The sequence below is a fragment of the Lampris incognitus genome, chromosome 20 (genome assembly GCF_029633865.1).
Source record: "Lampris incognitus isolate fLamInc1 chromosome 20, fLamInc1.hap2, whole genome shotgun sequence".
Taxonomy (NCBI): Eukaryota; Metazoa; Chordata; class Actinopteri; order Lampriformes; family Lampridae; genus Lampris; species Lampris incognitus.
The window spans coordinates 9,023,636-9,038,077 of NC_079230.1; the positions used below are offsets into that span (position 1 = coordinate 9,023,636).

General features: G+C 50.1%; 1 protein-coding gene across 1 annotated transcript in view; it reads left to right on the forward strand.

Moving 5' to 3' along the window:
* The first annotated feature begins 3,451 nt into the window (after window positions 1-3,451).
* si:dkey-172j4.3 (diacylglycerol kinase eta) overlaps window positions 3,452-14,442 on the forward strand; it is a 128,913-nt gene continuing 117,922 nt past the window's right edge. The window contains exons 1-2 of the mRNA XM_056300347.1: window positions 3,452-3,544; window positions 3,775-3,879. Coding sequence (XP_056156322.1) covers window positions 3,452-3,544; window positions 3,775-3,879 — 198 coding nt within the window. The remainder of the gene's footprint in view (window positions 3,545-3,774; window positions 3,880-14,442) is intronic.

Sequence of the window (14,442 nt, forward strand, 5' to 3'; positions counted from 1 at the left end):
TTCCTCCAGCATGAATCTTGTGTATCACACCACTCACCGTCATGTGTTTTAAATGTTTCTTGTTTTTTTGTTTTGTCCTGTAGGCTTTTATGTCGGGTTTAAAAGGTGGGCACTCTTCCTTTGCCTCGACCATCTCCCTCCCTTTCAGCCCCTCCTCCCCAGGCGTTGTCAAGGGCAACCAGAGGGAAAATATGAACCAAAGAGAGAATATCACTTGATTGACGGGGATTCTACAAGGTGTGTATTGACACCCACAATGTGTGTGTGTGTGTTTGTGTGTCTGTGTGTGTGTGAGAGAGAGAGAGAATGAGTGAGAGAGAGAGAGAGAGAGAGAGAGAGAGAGAGAGAGAGAGAGAGAGAGAGAGAGAGAGAGAGAGAGAGAGAGATTGATTTTCACTCGTTTTGCCGGCCAACATCTACGCCATCAAACACGTGTAACGCTCTACAGTGCGTCCCTGACCCACGGAACAATAGGCTATGGCCGCCGGCATGCACGCATTCGTGCGTGAGAATCTCCCAGGCACCTGTTGTCGCAGAACTGGTGAGTGGCCACACATGAAACACACACACGCACGCACGCACGCACACACACGTGGTATAAAATAAAGCGAGTGTCGGCATGCAGAAATTATTCAGCGTATTTACACAGCAGAAAACAAATTACTATTAGCCTGAGCGACGCTGTGTGCGTGTGAGTGTGCGTGAGAGAGAGCGAGAGAGGTTGCGCGTGTGCGCGTGTTTGCTCTCTGTTTAACCTCGGAACAGAGATTCGAGACGATTCAACACGGGTGCGCTCAAATCCCCCCCCCGTCTCGCTTCTCCTCGTCTCCCCCCTCCCCCACTCTTCCTCCTCCCCCTTCTCCTCCTCCTCCGCTTCCTACCTGATTCAAATCCGTTCCGACGCTATGCGTATGACTGTGTCTCTGCAAGGCGAGAGCCGCAGATCGGTACAGTGACCGCCGGTAGAGAGCGAGCGAGAGAGAGAGAGAGAGAGAGAGAGAGAGAGAGAGAGAGAGAGAGCGAGCGAGAGAGAAGGCTTCAAGCCGAGAGACAAGCGACTCAGGCCGGGCAACAGGAGGGGGGAGAGCCACCGCGTGGGGTAGGTAAATATGCCCGGGTGTGTGTGTGTGTGTGTGTGTGGGGGGGGGTGTATTGTTTATTGTTTTATTCTTGTACGTATCGGCGCTGTGTAATGGACCCGAGCTCGCTCATGATGCGGAGGAGGTGGCCGCGCGGCACCAGCGGGCTGCCCGTGACGCCTCTGAACGGTCAAACGGGGGCTCGGGGACAAACGCTCGTGTCGCGGATGCGGCCAGCTGCGCGCGCCCCCTCGCTTCCTTCCGATGACACGGGCTCGGCACGAGTCCCCGGTTCACCAAAGCCCGCGCCACTGGCCGAACGCGGGGGCTGATGAGACGCAGGGACGCTGCCCGGTAAACGACGAGGTGCGCGGGACGTGCGGCCGGACGTGGCCGCGAGCGGCTCGGCAGCCTGCTGAGAGGAAGCTGAACGTGACAAGAGTCGTCGTTTCCGCCAGGCGCCGACCCGTCCGAGCGGCGCTCGCGGCGTGAAACGAGGCACGTCTTTAAAAAAAAAATCGGCACCTGTCGATTGTTTAAGTTGGCTGCCGCGGGACCTCGACGCGCGGGGCAGGTTCTCCTAACATGATTCCGCGTCTGCGGCAATTAACAATTAACACTCCGCCGACATCGAGGAAGCGGGCACGCGCACACGCCGCTGACACCTCGGGATTTCGTGCACGTTTGCAGCTCAGTTACACGCACGGCATGCACAGGCTATACTGTACAGACACACACACACACACACACACACCAGTGTTGATGTGTGTTTGTGTGCGTGCGTGCGTGCGCGGGATATGTTTCTATGCAGGGCACCAATGGACTTGCTGGCCTAATGTTGTTGTACGAATCTCCAGTGAAGCATGGAGGCTTCGTTTCGTTATATCGTTTTCAGAGTGGGGTGTTGTTGGAGGAAGCCTCACTCTAGTGATTTTGCCATAGGCGTGAGATATTGTTACCATGGTGAATTTATAACTATAATCACCAGGGCCTTCATCATCCTCATCATCATCCTCAGTCTATTCCTTATCATTGCTGCCATCACAGTTGACCTTCCTGCAGTGTTTGTCCGAGGCTTGCCTCCCTTCATCACTGTTGCTGTGTCCAATAAACTTTTGATTGACACCATAACTTCAGAGTCACATGATCAGCACAGTAAATGGACGGGGGTGGTCGTAGCTAACTTACCTTTCGGCAGATTTGAGCAAATACTGTGGACAACTTCTTCATCAACTTGTAAGTGCCGTCTTATGCAAAGCTTAAACCCACTGAAGTCGCTTGTGAGGGTCAGATTTGGGGAAAGAAATTGAACAACAACATGAATCCCTTTTGCAATCTCCCAAACAAGTCCTCTTTACCATCTACTGTCCATTTATGCTTTTTGCTTATCTTTCGTTTACCGTTCTTTGCATCAAAGCTGCTCTCCGTTGTTCTTAGTGGGGATGCCAGAGGAAGTGAAGACGACTGCAGAGCAATTATTGGTTCAATTACTGTTTTACAGAAGGTCAACTGCCATGCTGATCCTAGTTGAGCTTTGCCATCGTGTTATGCATAGGCCTACCAAGCAGCGCTGGCTCCAACACCATCATTAGCCGTCGCCATAATTACCGTTCATTCTTATTTAGCTCTTTATGTTGCATGTTTTCATCTCGGTCGCTGGCCAAGGAGCGCTGCTGCACAATACAAAAGCAGAGGGTTGAACTGGAAACCTCGATAAAGGTTTTCTGATGGAGGAAGTAACGAGGCCCCTGAGAGGGAGAAAGGGGGCCGCTATTATTATCACCACCTTACTTTCACACGCGCACGCACATTAGTGAAATACAGAAGAGAGCGAGAATGTGACGGAGTGGCCGATATTTTATTTTTTCCCCCCTTCAAATTTTAATTCAAGCAGCAGCTCCAAAATAACAGTGCAATTTTCTTTCCAAATCAATTATTCATCTCTCCATCTTTTCCAGATTCGGTCCAGATAGAGAGATTGGCAGGAGAGCGAAGGAGACGTCCCACAGCTTGCTGGCCCATTCGCCTTCCCCTCCTCTCTTCCCTCCCCTTCCCCCCTCTAATCGAGCATTCACCCACCAAAAAAATCCCTGTGACCTCCTCTTTACTACTCGACCCTTTGCCCTTTCTCCCTCCCTCTCTCCTCGTCCCCCCCCCTACTTCTTAGAAACAGCAACAATTGTTCAGGCTCTCCTTTTTCTCCTTGCTGGTAAGCTTTGAGGTGAACATTTCTCTCTCTCTCGCTCTCTCTCTCCTTCCTTCTCCTCTGCCACACTGTCCAGTCACCTCCTCACCGGGTCTCTCTCTCTCTCTCTCTCTCCTCTCCTCCTTTCCGTCCTCCTTCGTCGACTTCCCTCCTCAGCGGACCAGTCATGGCGTCCAAGCTGAACCCCAACGTCCTCTACGTGGTGGAGCCCGGGGACCCGCTGGCGCCGACCCAGCAGGACAGCGACCGGAGCCACATGGTACGTACTGCGGAGGCCTCTCCTCCAAGATGGCCGACATGTTTGGCAACTTGTTGTTCCTCCTCACATGTAGCCGCTGTCCACGTCATCGCGCTCACATCGCCGCTGCTCTTCCTCCCCCTTGCCCGTGCTTGCTCGGCTAATTTGATTCCGTCCCTCTTTTCACTTCTCCTCTTTTACCCGATATCCATAACCCATCTTCCTGTCTCTCCTCCTCCTCTCTCCTTCAGGCCGGTGAGGCTGGAGAGGAGTCCTCGGACAGCGACGGGGAGCAAGAGGAGACCTCACACAAGCTCATACGCAAAGTTTCCACATCAGGCCAGATCCGAACAAAGGTATGAGATGAACAGCTGGAGAAAGAAAGAGTGTGTGGGTATAATGTGTGTGTGTGTGTGTGTGTGTGTGTGGGTTTGTGTGTGTGTGTATCATGAAGTCGAGTGACGACATTTTGAGATGTGCAACTTTTTGTGCGCCACGCTGTTCAGTGGCTAAATGTGTGTCAGATTCAGTCGCTACACCAAAGAATGGAGGTGTGTGTGTGTGTGTGTGTGTGTGTGTGTGTGTGTGTGCGCGCGTGTGCGTGTGAGTACCTGCGTGTGTCTCCATTGCACAACGAACGCTGTTTGGACACCTGCCTTTATATAAAGCAAGTACTTGCTCTTTGAGTGTGGGAGTCAAACTTTTAGCTTGGCCGTGTTTGACCGAGCTTTCACAGGAAGTCTCCCACACTATCAATCAATCTCTCTCTCTCTCCCTCCCCCCCCCCCCCCGCCCCAAAACCAGTAATTGGTTTTCCACGTCTCAACCTGCTATCCGTTAGTCAATATCAATATTTGTTCGCTGCTCATCTCTCAACCCTGGCTGTGGTCGCTCGGTCAGCTGACTTCCTGCTGGGTTGTAGTCCACTTCCTGTCTGTGTGTCATTGTCAGTTCCCCTGTCACATTGTTGCCATAATGAGGAAACCTTCAAACGTCTTTTGGTCGCTGAGTCCGGGGTGCAGCGTGAGTCACGTGTGTCAGTGATGGCACGTGTGTGTGTGTGTGTGTGTGTGTATGGGTGTGTGTGTGTGTGTGTGTGTTTATGTGGCGATAGCTGCTGCGTACTGGATCGTGTGCCCTGTAAAGCTTTGCATTATAATTATATTGATCCTGTCATATTCACAGACTACACAACGATCCTCACACACACACACCCGCTCAGATGAACTGTTCGTCTCGTCTTCAACTGATACACTGACGTGCTGATGAGGAACTGAATCTTTATCTCAGGACGCAAACATGTTGAGGTCAATTGTCCAAATGTTCTGTGCGCGCGCGCGCGCGTACGTGCGCGCCTTTGCGCGTTGAAGTCATCAAAGTTATCGATCCTCAACTCTAAATTCTCCCGGGATCAATAGGAGATATGTGATACCTGACAACCGTTGTCATCGCGTGGGCAGCATCCCATAATACCGCGGTGCTTGCGGCCCCGGGTATCAGTCTTGCATCGATCCGATCTGCTAAACTCAGCAGACGCTGTCGTCTCGTCCCGCAGCCGGTATCAGCGGAGTGTGTGGTCCTGAAACCCCCCCCCCCGGAAAAACACGGTTGCTGTGGTTTCGTGGCTTGGTGCCGGAAGTGGGCGAGTAAGCGCATGCGCAGTCGCCGGGTGCATCGGCTCAACGCAGGGATGAGTTTTAAGTGGCGTTTTTAACATGCAACGACTGTATCACGAGTTGTCTTATGCTGGGATCTCTTCTACCATTGCTGGCTCTGGCTGGGATAACGCCTTCCCGGAGTTTGAACGGGGATCTGGTCTAATTCTGCCAAGTGCGTTTTTGCACGCGAGCAGTTTGGACCGGATGCGCGACAACCAAATCTTGAGAACACGCCGCGGAAGTTGCTGGGAGTGAACCAGCGACGGGACAGTTTCTCCTTTTCCGAGATGCGACTCCGTCGCGCCCGCAGCGGCACACACCAACGCAGTGCACACGCCAACACAACCAACACGCACCTCCCCCCTCCCGCCTCCCCCCTGCAACACTGACCGATTACCAACCAGCCACAGACACGCAGCAGGAATGTCGGTGTCCCTGAATGAGTGGCGAGTGAGGAAGAGTGCGGCGATGCTGCCGTGGAGCCCCTTCTCTGGCTGTTTCCATGGTTATGTTGTCGCCGTAGAGCCGGGAGAGACCAGCTGTCCGCCGGAGAGGCCGCGCGACGCAAAGACACACCACACCAGAGCAGCCATACGCGTGTTTGCACCCCTTTGTGTGTGTGCGTGCTGATTAGGGTTTTTTTTTTGTATACCTAGAGTCACGTGACTCAGATTAAGCTAGTCATCGAGTGCAGGATTAAGCTGTAGTGACTACAATAGCCTGATCAGATTAGCGTGCGCGCCCACACACGTGCGCACATAATACGCGTGCGCTGTATGCGCGCAGTTACTCCATCTGTGTGTGTGTGTGAGGGGTGGAGGCGTGCGTTCGTGTGCACGAAATGTGCGTTTGTGTGCGTGGGTACGCGCGCGCGCGTCTTGCCACCAAAACAGACCCGCACCGCCGATTGAGGCGCCTTTGCGCTCTGATTGCCCCCGCTCCCCCTCTGCCCCCGCCCCCCCGCAACTCTGCCCCCGCTCCCCCTCTGCCCCCGGTCCCCCCAACTCTGCCCCCGGTCCTCCTGGTGAATTTGCATACTCGTTAGCGCAGCCGCCCGGCAGCATCCTTGTTCAGGGGGTTTGCTAATTCTTATCAGCTGTGACGTGACGTGTCGACACCGTCGCATTAATTGGTTTTCCCGCCAGCGCGGCTCCAGATAATGACGCAGCTGCTGCACGAGCCGTCCGTGTTTTGTTTTTCTGCCGTTTCCCCCATTTCATCTGCAAGATGCTGCCAGGCTGGTGTGCTTAGGGGACGTTTCCTACAAACAAGGCTTGACAGAGGTGCTTTTGCAGCCTGGGACCCAAATAGAGGAACCCCCCCCCCCAAAAAACTATAACTTTTGAGAAAAGCAGCCATGTTTTGTTTTCCCCCTTGGCAGCCAAGTACTTTTATTTATTGTTTAATGTTTGATGATGGCTCTGACCAACTGGGACCCACTGAAACTTGCTGTACCTAAAAGGGATCACAGTGTAAGCCAAGCACGAAGTCAGGCCGGGTTGTTAAAAGTGGCAGAAGCAGATTTATCTGTTCACTTATGGGTTGGCAGCTCTGATACGTGCAGAGCCGTGGCCCATGAGCATTCGTCACGGCCATGCTGTCTATTGACTATTCAGCCAGCCAACCGCCTCCTTCCGCGTGCTGACGGACAGCATGCCGCCGTAAAGAGGGGCGTCGGCGTTTGGCTCGATCGCGTAACACATGTCAGCATGTGTGACGTCACCGATTTTCTCAACTCTTGTCACAAATTAAGAGTGGAAAAAGGAGCGAGTCTTTGCAGAGAGCTGTCTTGCTGCTCGAATGTGCTCGTGTTTTGTGTGTGTGTGTGTGTGTGTGTGTGTGTGTGTCTGTGTGTGTGTCTGTGTGTGTCCCCGCCATATGCTGTAAATGTTAGAGCCCTCCATATCGAAGCCGGTCGATAGAACACATGTTGTCCAGATACGTAACACTTAATAACAATAGCGGAGGAGGATCCGCAGGCCATTACTACTATTCAATATAACGACTCCGCTCCATCTGACATCCAATAACAATTTACATTTGTCACGTGGGACAAAACCCGGCAGATAGCATTTTCTACCTCCTGTATTCATACTTCAAAAAATCAAACGAATATGTATATATCTAGCTGGCCACGCCATCTTTATACAGCCGTAAACTAAATGACTTCCTGAGGTTTATTATTCGGTTTATTTGTCCAACGCGGGGACGGAGAGAGTGTCGCAGACACCCTCCTGCACACTGCCTCCTCGCGTGCACTAATGCTTTTATTTGTGGCGTTGCGGTGCGAGACCTTCATCAGGCAACACACAGCATGTTGTCACACTTTCCTGTGCGATATGTAGTGATGCATGTGTGTATCGTGCATGTGAAATACACCATACAGTGGAGCTGTGTATCGGCAAATATCTGGCGATACCATACGTATCACGATATAATGGTTACGACCCGATATATTGCGATATATTGCGATCTCATAGGCCTGTGGTCTTTGTGTCCCCACCCCTTCCTGTTTCCGTTGACGTCGTTGCGTTACAGCGGAAGAGTCAGATGGCTGAAGATAGATTACAACACTGCCATCTAGCGGTCGGGGGTTTACACACATCGCAAAAATGAACCACTGTCTGCCACGAATCTTTGCACGTAAACTATCACGTAAAAACCGATAGTGTCTTTGAGGTCGATACGGTATCACAAAACCGATCGTGATACTCAAGCGTATCGATAGCTTCTTGCAGCCCTAGTATGCGGTCTAACTCGTGTACAGTAGTTGTGTACATGGTTCATTGCATGATGTGATTCTTGTACAGTAGTTGTGTATTTTTGTTGTTGTTGTTGTTTTCATCTTTTGTTTCCTGCACTGCTCCAGTCAGCACTGTTGTGCTGTTATGAGTGAGTCTGCAGCAGCAGAATACAATCCCCCTGCAGGGGGTTTATAAAGTTTCTCTAATCGTATTGCCATTACAAAGGACTTTACAATATGGGGTGCTGGTGGATAAACCAGTGATCAGTGTTTCATCATCCCCCCATCTGCGGCCTCGCTCCTCTCGCTCACGACTGTCCTGTTCAAAAAAAGCAAAAATAGACCAAATTTGATTAAGCCCCCCCAAAAATGCTGCTGTTTTGTTTTGGGTTTGTTTTTGTAAATTTTGTGCAGTTGTCCATTAGGAAAAAAGCGGTCCGTTCTGTTGAAGAAGTCAATGTCCATCATGTCCCTCTACCGGTAACTGTCATTCTCTTCAGCTTTCTCTCGTTCTCTCGCTCTGTCTCATACTCATATATATTTACCTCTCTCAACCCCCAGGCTTGGTTACATAAGGCTTCAGTACCTCTATTCTTCCTCCTCTCCTTTTGTTTACCGTACTCTTCTTCATTTGCTGCATGAACATAAAGGAGGAAGGGAGAGAATGAGGCGGAGGAGAAAATAGCGTGGGTGTGTGTGTGTGTGTGTGTGTGTGTGTGTGTGTGTGTGTGTGTGTGTGTGTGTGCGCATATACAGTAAAGAACTGTAATGGCACCCCCCTTGACCGATAACGCAAGCTGTAATGGATGCGCGCGCGCACACACACACACACTGTTGGACTCTCTCTCTCATTCTCTCTCTCTCTCTCTCCGTATGAATCACCCCCTCTCTCCCCTATTTCCAAGACTCTCCCACGTCTCTCTGTCTGTCTCTTCACCATTACTCCCCCTTCATCTCTGAGCGTCACTTCCAGCCTTTCATCCTCTAAACGTTTCCATTGTACAGGTATTTAACCTTGTTTCTCCTACATGCTGATAATTCCCCTGCTTTATTTGAGTTCACATATTTCATTGTTTGTCAGATTTGGAGGAGGGGGTCTCCCTCCAAAGCCCTCTGTCATCATCTCTCATTCTTCGCCTCTCTCCTCCTCTTCTTCCGGCGCAGCTTGGCCTTCGTGTAATCACAGTGGCGCTGATAGTCATCAGAGGAGTAGTATTTTGCAGCTGCACACGGCGGCTTGTGAAACCGAGGCGTTTCAGATGATCTGATCGGTTGTATTTTTGACAAAAATCATCAGTTTTTGTGTTGTTGTTGTTGTTGTTGTTGTTTTTTTTTTTTCATGAATTCCAGTAGAGACGTAGGACTTTGGAATGAAACCCACTGCAGCTGCTGTAGCTGCTCTCTCCTGACTCAGTCTCTCTTCACCCGGCAGAGACGTGTGTGTGGGCGTCTACTGAGATGTAGATGAGCACTAGATATGATATGTGTGTTTTGTATTTATGTGCACCCTCACATACACGTGTGTGTGTGTGTGTGTGTTAGAATGATAAATGGAGCTAGCTTGGTGATTGTGCATGCCTCTGTGTGTGTGTGTGTGTGTGTGTGTGTGTGTGTGTGTGTGTGTGTGTGTGTGTGTGTGTGTGTGTGTGTGTGTGTGTGTGTGTATAAAATGATAAACGGAGATGGCTTGGTGATTGCACATGCCTGTGTGGGAAGGCCCAGTGTGTGTGTGTGTGTGTGTGTGTGTGTGTGTGTGTTGAATTATGCCCTGGGCTTGATGCGATAAAGCTGCAGCATTGTGTGGGTCAATATGTAGAGAAAGAGGGTTTGATGGAGAGGGGGAGGAAGGTAGGAATAGAAAGAGAGAGGGATGGAGAGAGGCTGAGGCAGAGAAAGGAAGAGAGAAATGAGAAGGAGGAAGTGGAAGAGCGGGATAGATATTGAGCTAGAGTTGTGGAAAGAGAAGAGGAGAGAGAGAGAGAAAGAGAGAGAGAGAGACTTATATAATGAATCTACTTATTGAATAACTGGTTTGACTGTGTTTTTATGTAAGGATGCAGTCTTTCTAATTCAGGTGCTGGTATTTTCATTTGGATGCAGGATACCCAATCACTTATAGGGTGAGGATTTCCATGTTCGAGGCAAATAGTGTCCAACACTACCAATGGACCCCTGAGCAAAGACCCCTGACCCCCATTAGTGTCCCTCTCCTCACAGTAGAAGTGTTTCTAATCATAATAGCGCACAATTTCAGATGAGATTTGCTTGTGAGGTGTTGTTGGGTTGAAACACCGACACAGGTAGCAGGTGAAACACCGACACAGGTAGCAGGTGAAACACCGACACAGGTAGCAGGTGAAACACCAACACAGGTAGCAGGTGAAACACCAACACAGGTAGCAGGTGAAATGCTAACACAGGTACCAGGTGAAACACCGACACAGGTAGCAGGTGAAACGCTAACACAGGTAGCAGGCGAAGCACCGACACAGGTAGCAGGTGAAACGCCGACACAGGTAGCAGGCGAAGCACCGACACAGGTAGCAGGCGAAGCGCCGACACAGGTAGCAGGTGAAACGCCGACACAGGTAGCAGGTGAAACACCAACACAGGTAGCAGGCGAAACCCCGACACAGGTAGCAGGTGAAACACTGACACAGGTACCAGGTGAAACACCGAAACAGGTAGCAGGTGAAACACCAACACAGGTAGCAGGTGAAACGCCAACACAGGTACCAGGTGAAACACCTACACAGGTAGCAGGTGAAGCACCAACACAGGTAGCAGGTGAAACACCGACACAGGTACCAGGTGAAACACCTACACAGGTAGCAGATGAAACACTGAAACAGGTAGCAGGTGAAACACCGACACAGGTAGCAGGTGAAACACCTACACAGGTAGCAGGTGAAGCACCAACACAGGTAGCAGGTGAAGCACCAACACAGGTAGCAGGTGAAGCACCAACACAGGTAGCAGGTGACCCCTCACCGGTATGGGGAGTACTGAGGGGGAACGGATTTCACCTCCCCTCCTCTCACCCTGGGTGATTCTGGCTGGGGGTTTGAAATCTGGTGTCTGGTAACTGAGTTTGTTTCTCTAACGACGAGGGTTCTGTTGCCCGTAATACATACACACACACACACACACACAGTGCTGTATCAAATACCATGTGTACTGTTTGGTTTGTACAGATAAGCCTTTGACTGTAAGTCTTGCAGAGAGCCACTGGTATATGGTTTCACAGAGTGTGCACTATTGATTGGCTGTAATAAAGTTACATACGTCAATAATTGTCCATGCACTTGTGTATATTTACGCACACCCATGCACACCACACACACACATACACACACGTGCACACAGGCTAATGTTGAGTCTGTCTGGTCTTTGTTAACTGGAGCCGTCCGTGTGTGTGTGTGTGTGTGTGTGTGTGTGTGTGTTTATGTGTCTGCATGGGTGTATGTGGGCAAGTTTAATTTCAAAACAATCGAATATCCATTTCAGAGCTCTGATCATTACAGGAAAACCATCAGTCTGTCCATAATCCAATTTGTCAGCGTTGCTGTTTTTATCCAGCAAAGGATGCAGTTCAGGCCACCCACTGCTTCACAGAGCTTTACAGAATTAACTTGTCGTTGCAGTTTTGTTGCAGTGTACATTCATTCATGAGGTGTCTTATTTTTGTGTACATTTACAGAAGCTCTCTTGCTACTGTTCCCGTGTTTCTCGGGTTTTTGAGCTCCGGTTGCTGGGGGGCGTAAAGGCAAAATTGGGGTCATTTCTTACTTTTGCCTGCTCTTGTAAAGCTGCAGAAAGAACTGACAGGAAGAAATGCAACGCTCTGTTCCTCCTTGTATCTGGATCCTGTAGCAGTCCATTTCTCCTGTAAGCTGTAAGGTAGCTTGTCAATGGGATTTACTCCACGAGCCGTGTCCAAATAAGACGAGCCTGGCAGATGTCCACCTTCTCTTGCACTCTCTGTCTCCTGAAGAACGTCCTGTTAGATCTATTTTTTCCTTCCTCGGTTTCTATTGACGCAAATTTAAGTTGCTAAAAATTCCTTTGAGCCTTCTAAAAACAGATGCAAAAGCAGATCAGATGAACTCAGCCTGACCTTGGCCCGTGCACGGGTTTAGAGTACTATGTCAGGAATAACACCGCTTCTGGTATCTGAAACACCATTACCAAGCTGCATCAGTGCCTTCGTTTCGCTTTTTTTCTTTCTTTTTTTTTACATCACTTGTTCTCTTTCTACAATTTCCGGAAGTTACGGTCAATTTTCTCTCAATTCAGTCAATTTAGGAGGCCTTGCTTCATCAGTCTGCAAAAAGAACAAAGTAGGTGTCTTAGTTTCTCTGCAAAAGTAGAGGTCTAAGGCATCCGGGTGGCGTAGCGGTCTATTCCGTTGCCTACCAACACGGGGATCGCCGGTTCGAATCCCCGCGTTATCTCCAGCTTGGTCAGGCGTCCCTACAGACACATTTGGCTGTGTCTGCGGGTGGGAAGTCGGATGTGGGTATGTGTGCACCGGCGTCTCCTCTGGTTGGTCGGGGCGGCTGTTCGGTGGGGAGGGGGAACTGGGCGGAATAGTGTGATTTCCCCCGCCCCCCGGCGAAACTCCTCACTGTCAGGTGAAAATAAGCGGCTGGTGACTACATGTGTATGGGAGAAGGCATGTGGTAGTGTGCAGCCCTCCCCAGATCAGCAGAGGGGGTGGAGCAGCGACCAGGACGGCTCAGAAGAGTGGGGTAATTGGCCAAGTACAAACGGGGAGAACCCCCCCCCCCAAAAAAAAGGAAAAAATTTAAGTTGCTAAAAATTTGATTTTTTTCTTCTTCTTTGATTTGTCTAAAAACAGAGGTAAAGCAGATCAGATGACCCCAGCCTGACCTTGGCCCGTGCAGGAGTTAAAGCATGTCAGGAATAACGCCGCTTATGTTATCTGAAACAATAACCATGCTGTGTCAGTTACTTCATTTCCCTTTTTTTTTTACACGCAGAGCACCTACTCTCTCTCTACAATTTCCAGAAGTTACGGTCAGTTTCTCTCAATTCAGTGAATTTAGGAAGCCGTACTTCCTCCCCCCGCGAAAAGAACACAAGAGGATTCTTAGTTTCTCAGCAAAAGCAGAGGTGTAAAGCGACGGTAATGGTTTAACATGTAGTATGTGGTCTATGAAGAGGACGGCGTGCGTGCTCGTGTGTGTGTTTTTCTAACGACGGTTAATGTTCCTTCATGTTATGAGTAATTTGGCCTCAGCCACCACAGTAGCATCACATTCATCTATTTTCGAATGGTGAGTAATGGTGGGCCTGCGTTCTTGGAAAGAAATCCGGCCGCAGCAGATTACGACACTGCTTGTGTTTGTCTTCCTCCTCTGGGTGCAACGCTGCATCGGGCCGTGTTGTCCAACAGGGCCGAGGTCGACTTTCTGAAGGCTTCTCTAATCTTTCTGTTGCTGGTATTTATTTGTGTATATATGTGAGTGTGTGTGTGTGTGTGGGGGGTTTTTTTTCTTCCAAAATGGATTCCCTCCTCAATTCACTCTCCATCTGTCTATTTTTACCTTCTCTTTCAACCTTTATCACTACTTTCCGTCCCTTCTCCAGTTGCCCTCTTTCATGATCACCACCTGTTCATTCTCTATTCCTCCCTCTGTCCCCCTTGATCCCCCCCGGTTTTCATCGCCGTCCTTTCACCTCTGTTCTTCATCAAACTCCATCCCCTCCTTCCCTTTATCCTCTTTTATCTTCATCTGCCACTCCCAAGTGCTCTCGCACTCGCTCTCCTCGTCTTTTTCCGTCGTAGATATCTGTCCGTTGTCCTTCTCTCTGTCCTTTTGATTTCGCTTTCTGTTCAGCCTCTCTGCCTCTCTCTCCCTCACTCTCTCTTTCTTCCCATCCTCTCTTTCTTCCCCGTTCTCTCTCTTGCTCCCCTTTCTCTCGCCCTCTTTCTTCTTTCTTCTCTCTCTCTGTCTCTCTCTGTCTCTCTCTCTCTCGGAGCGGAAGTGCGAGTGAGGGCGGAGTAGCAGCATGTGCTTCGGTATAAGCAAGTTTCTGAAACTTTTTTTCTCTTCGATTTTTCTATCCGTCTTGTCCTTTTTCATTTGCTTTTTTGTTATCTTTTAGTTGTTTTTTTTTTTTCCGGTGACAGGTCTGAGTGGAGTTGTTTTTTCTTCGGCAGCGGTGCTACCGCCCTCAGCGGGGCAATATGGCCGCTGTGGGAGGTGGAGGGACGGCGTTTGAAAAGTTGACACGCCGTCACGTGCTCGGTGGAGGAGCGCTGCCTCGCGATAGGCGAACGTGGGATATGGAAGCATCAAATCAGCATCCGGGATGAACAGTGCTGTGGTCATGTTTATCGATAGTGTTGATAAAGCCAACCAGGTGGTGGACAGCGGCGTGGTGATGAAGGACACGTTGACTCCCGCCACGAGAATCACCATTTCTAATGTTCCCCCGGTCATGAGTAATGCTGCTTTAGAGAAGGAGCTTGCAAGGTACGGATACCTCGT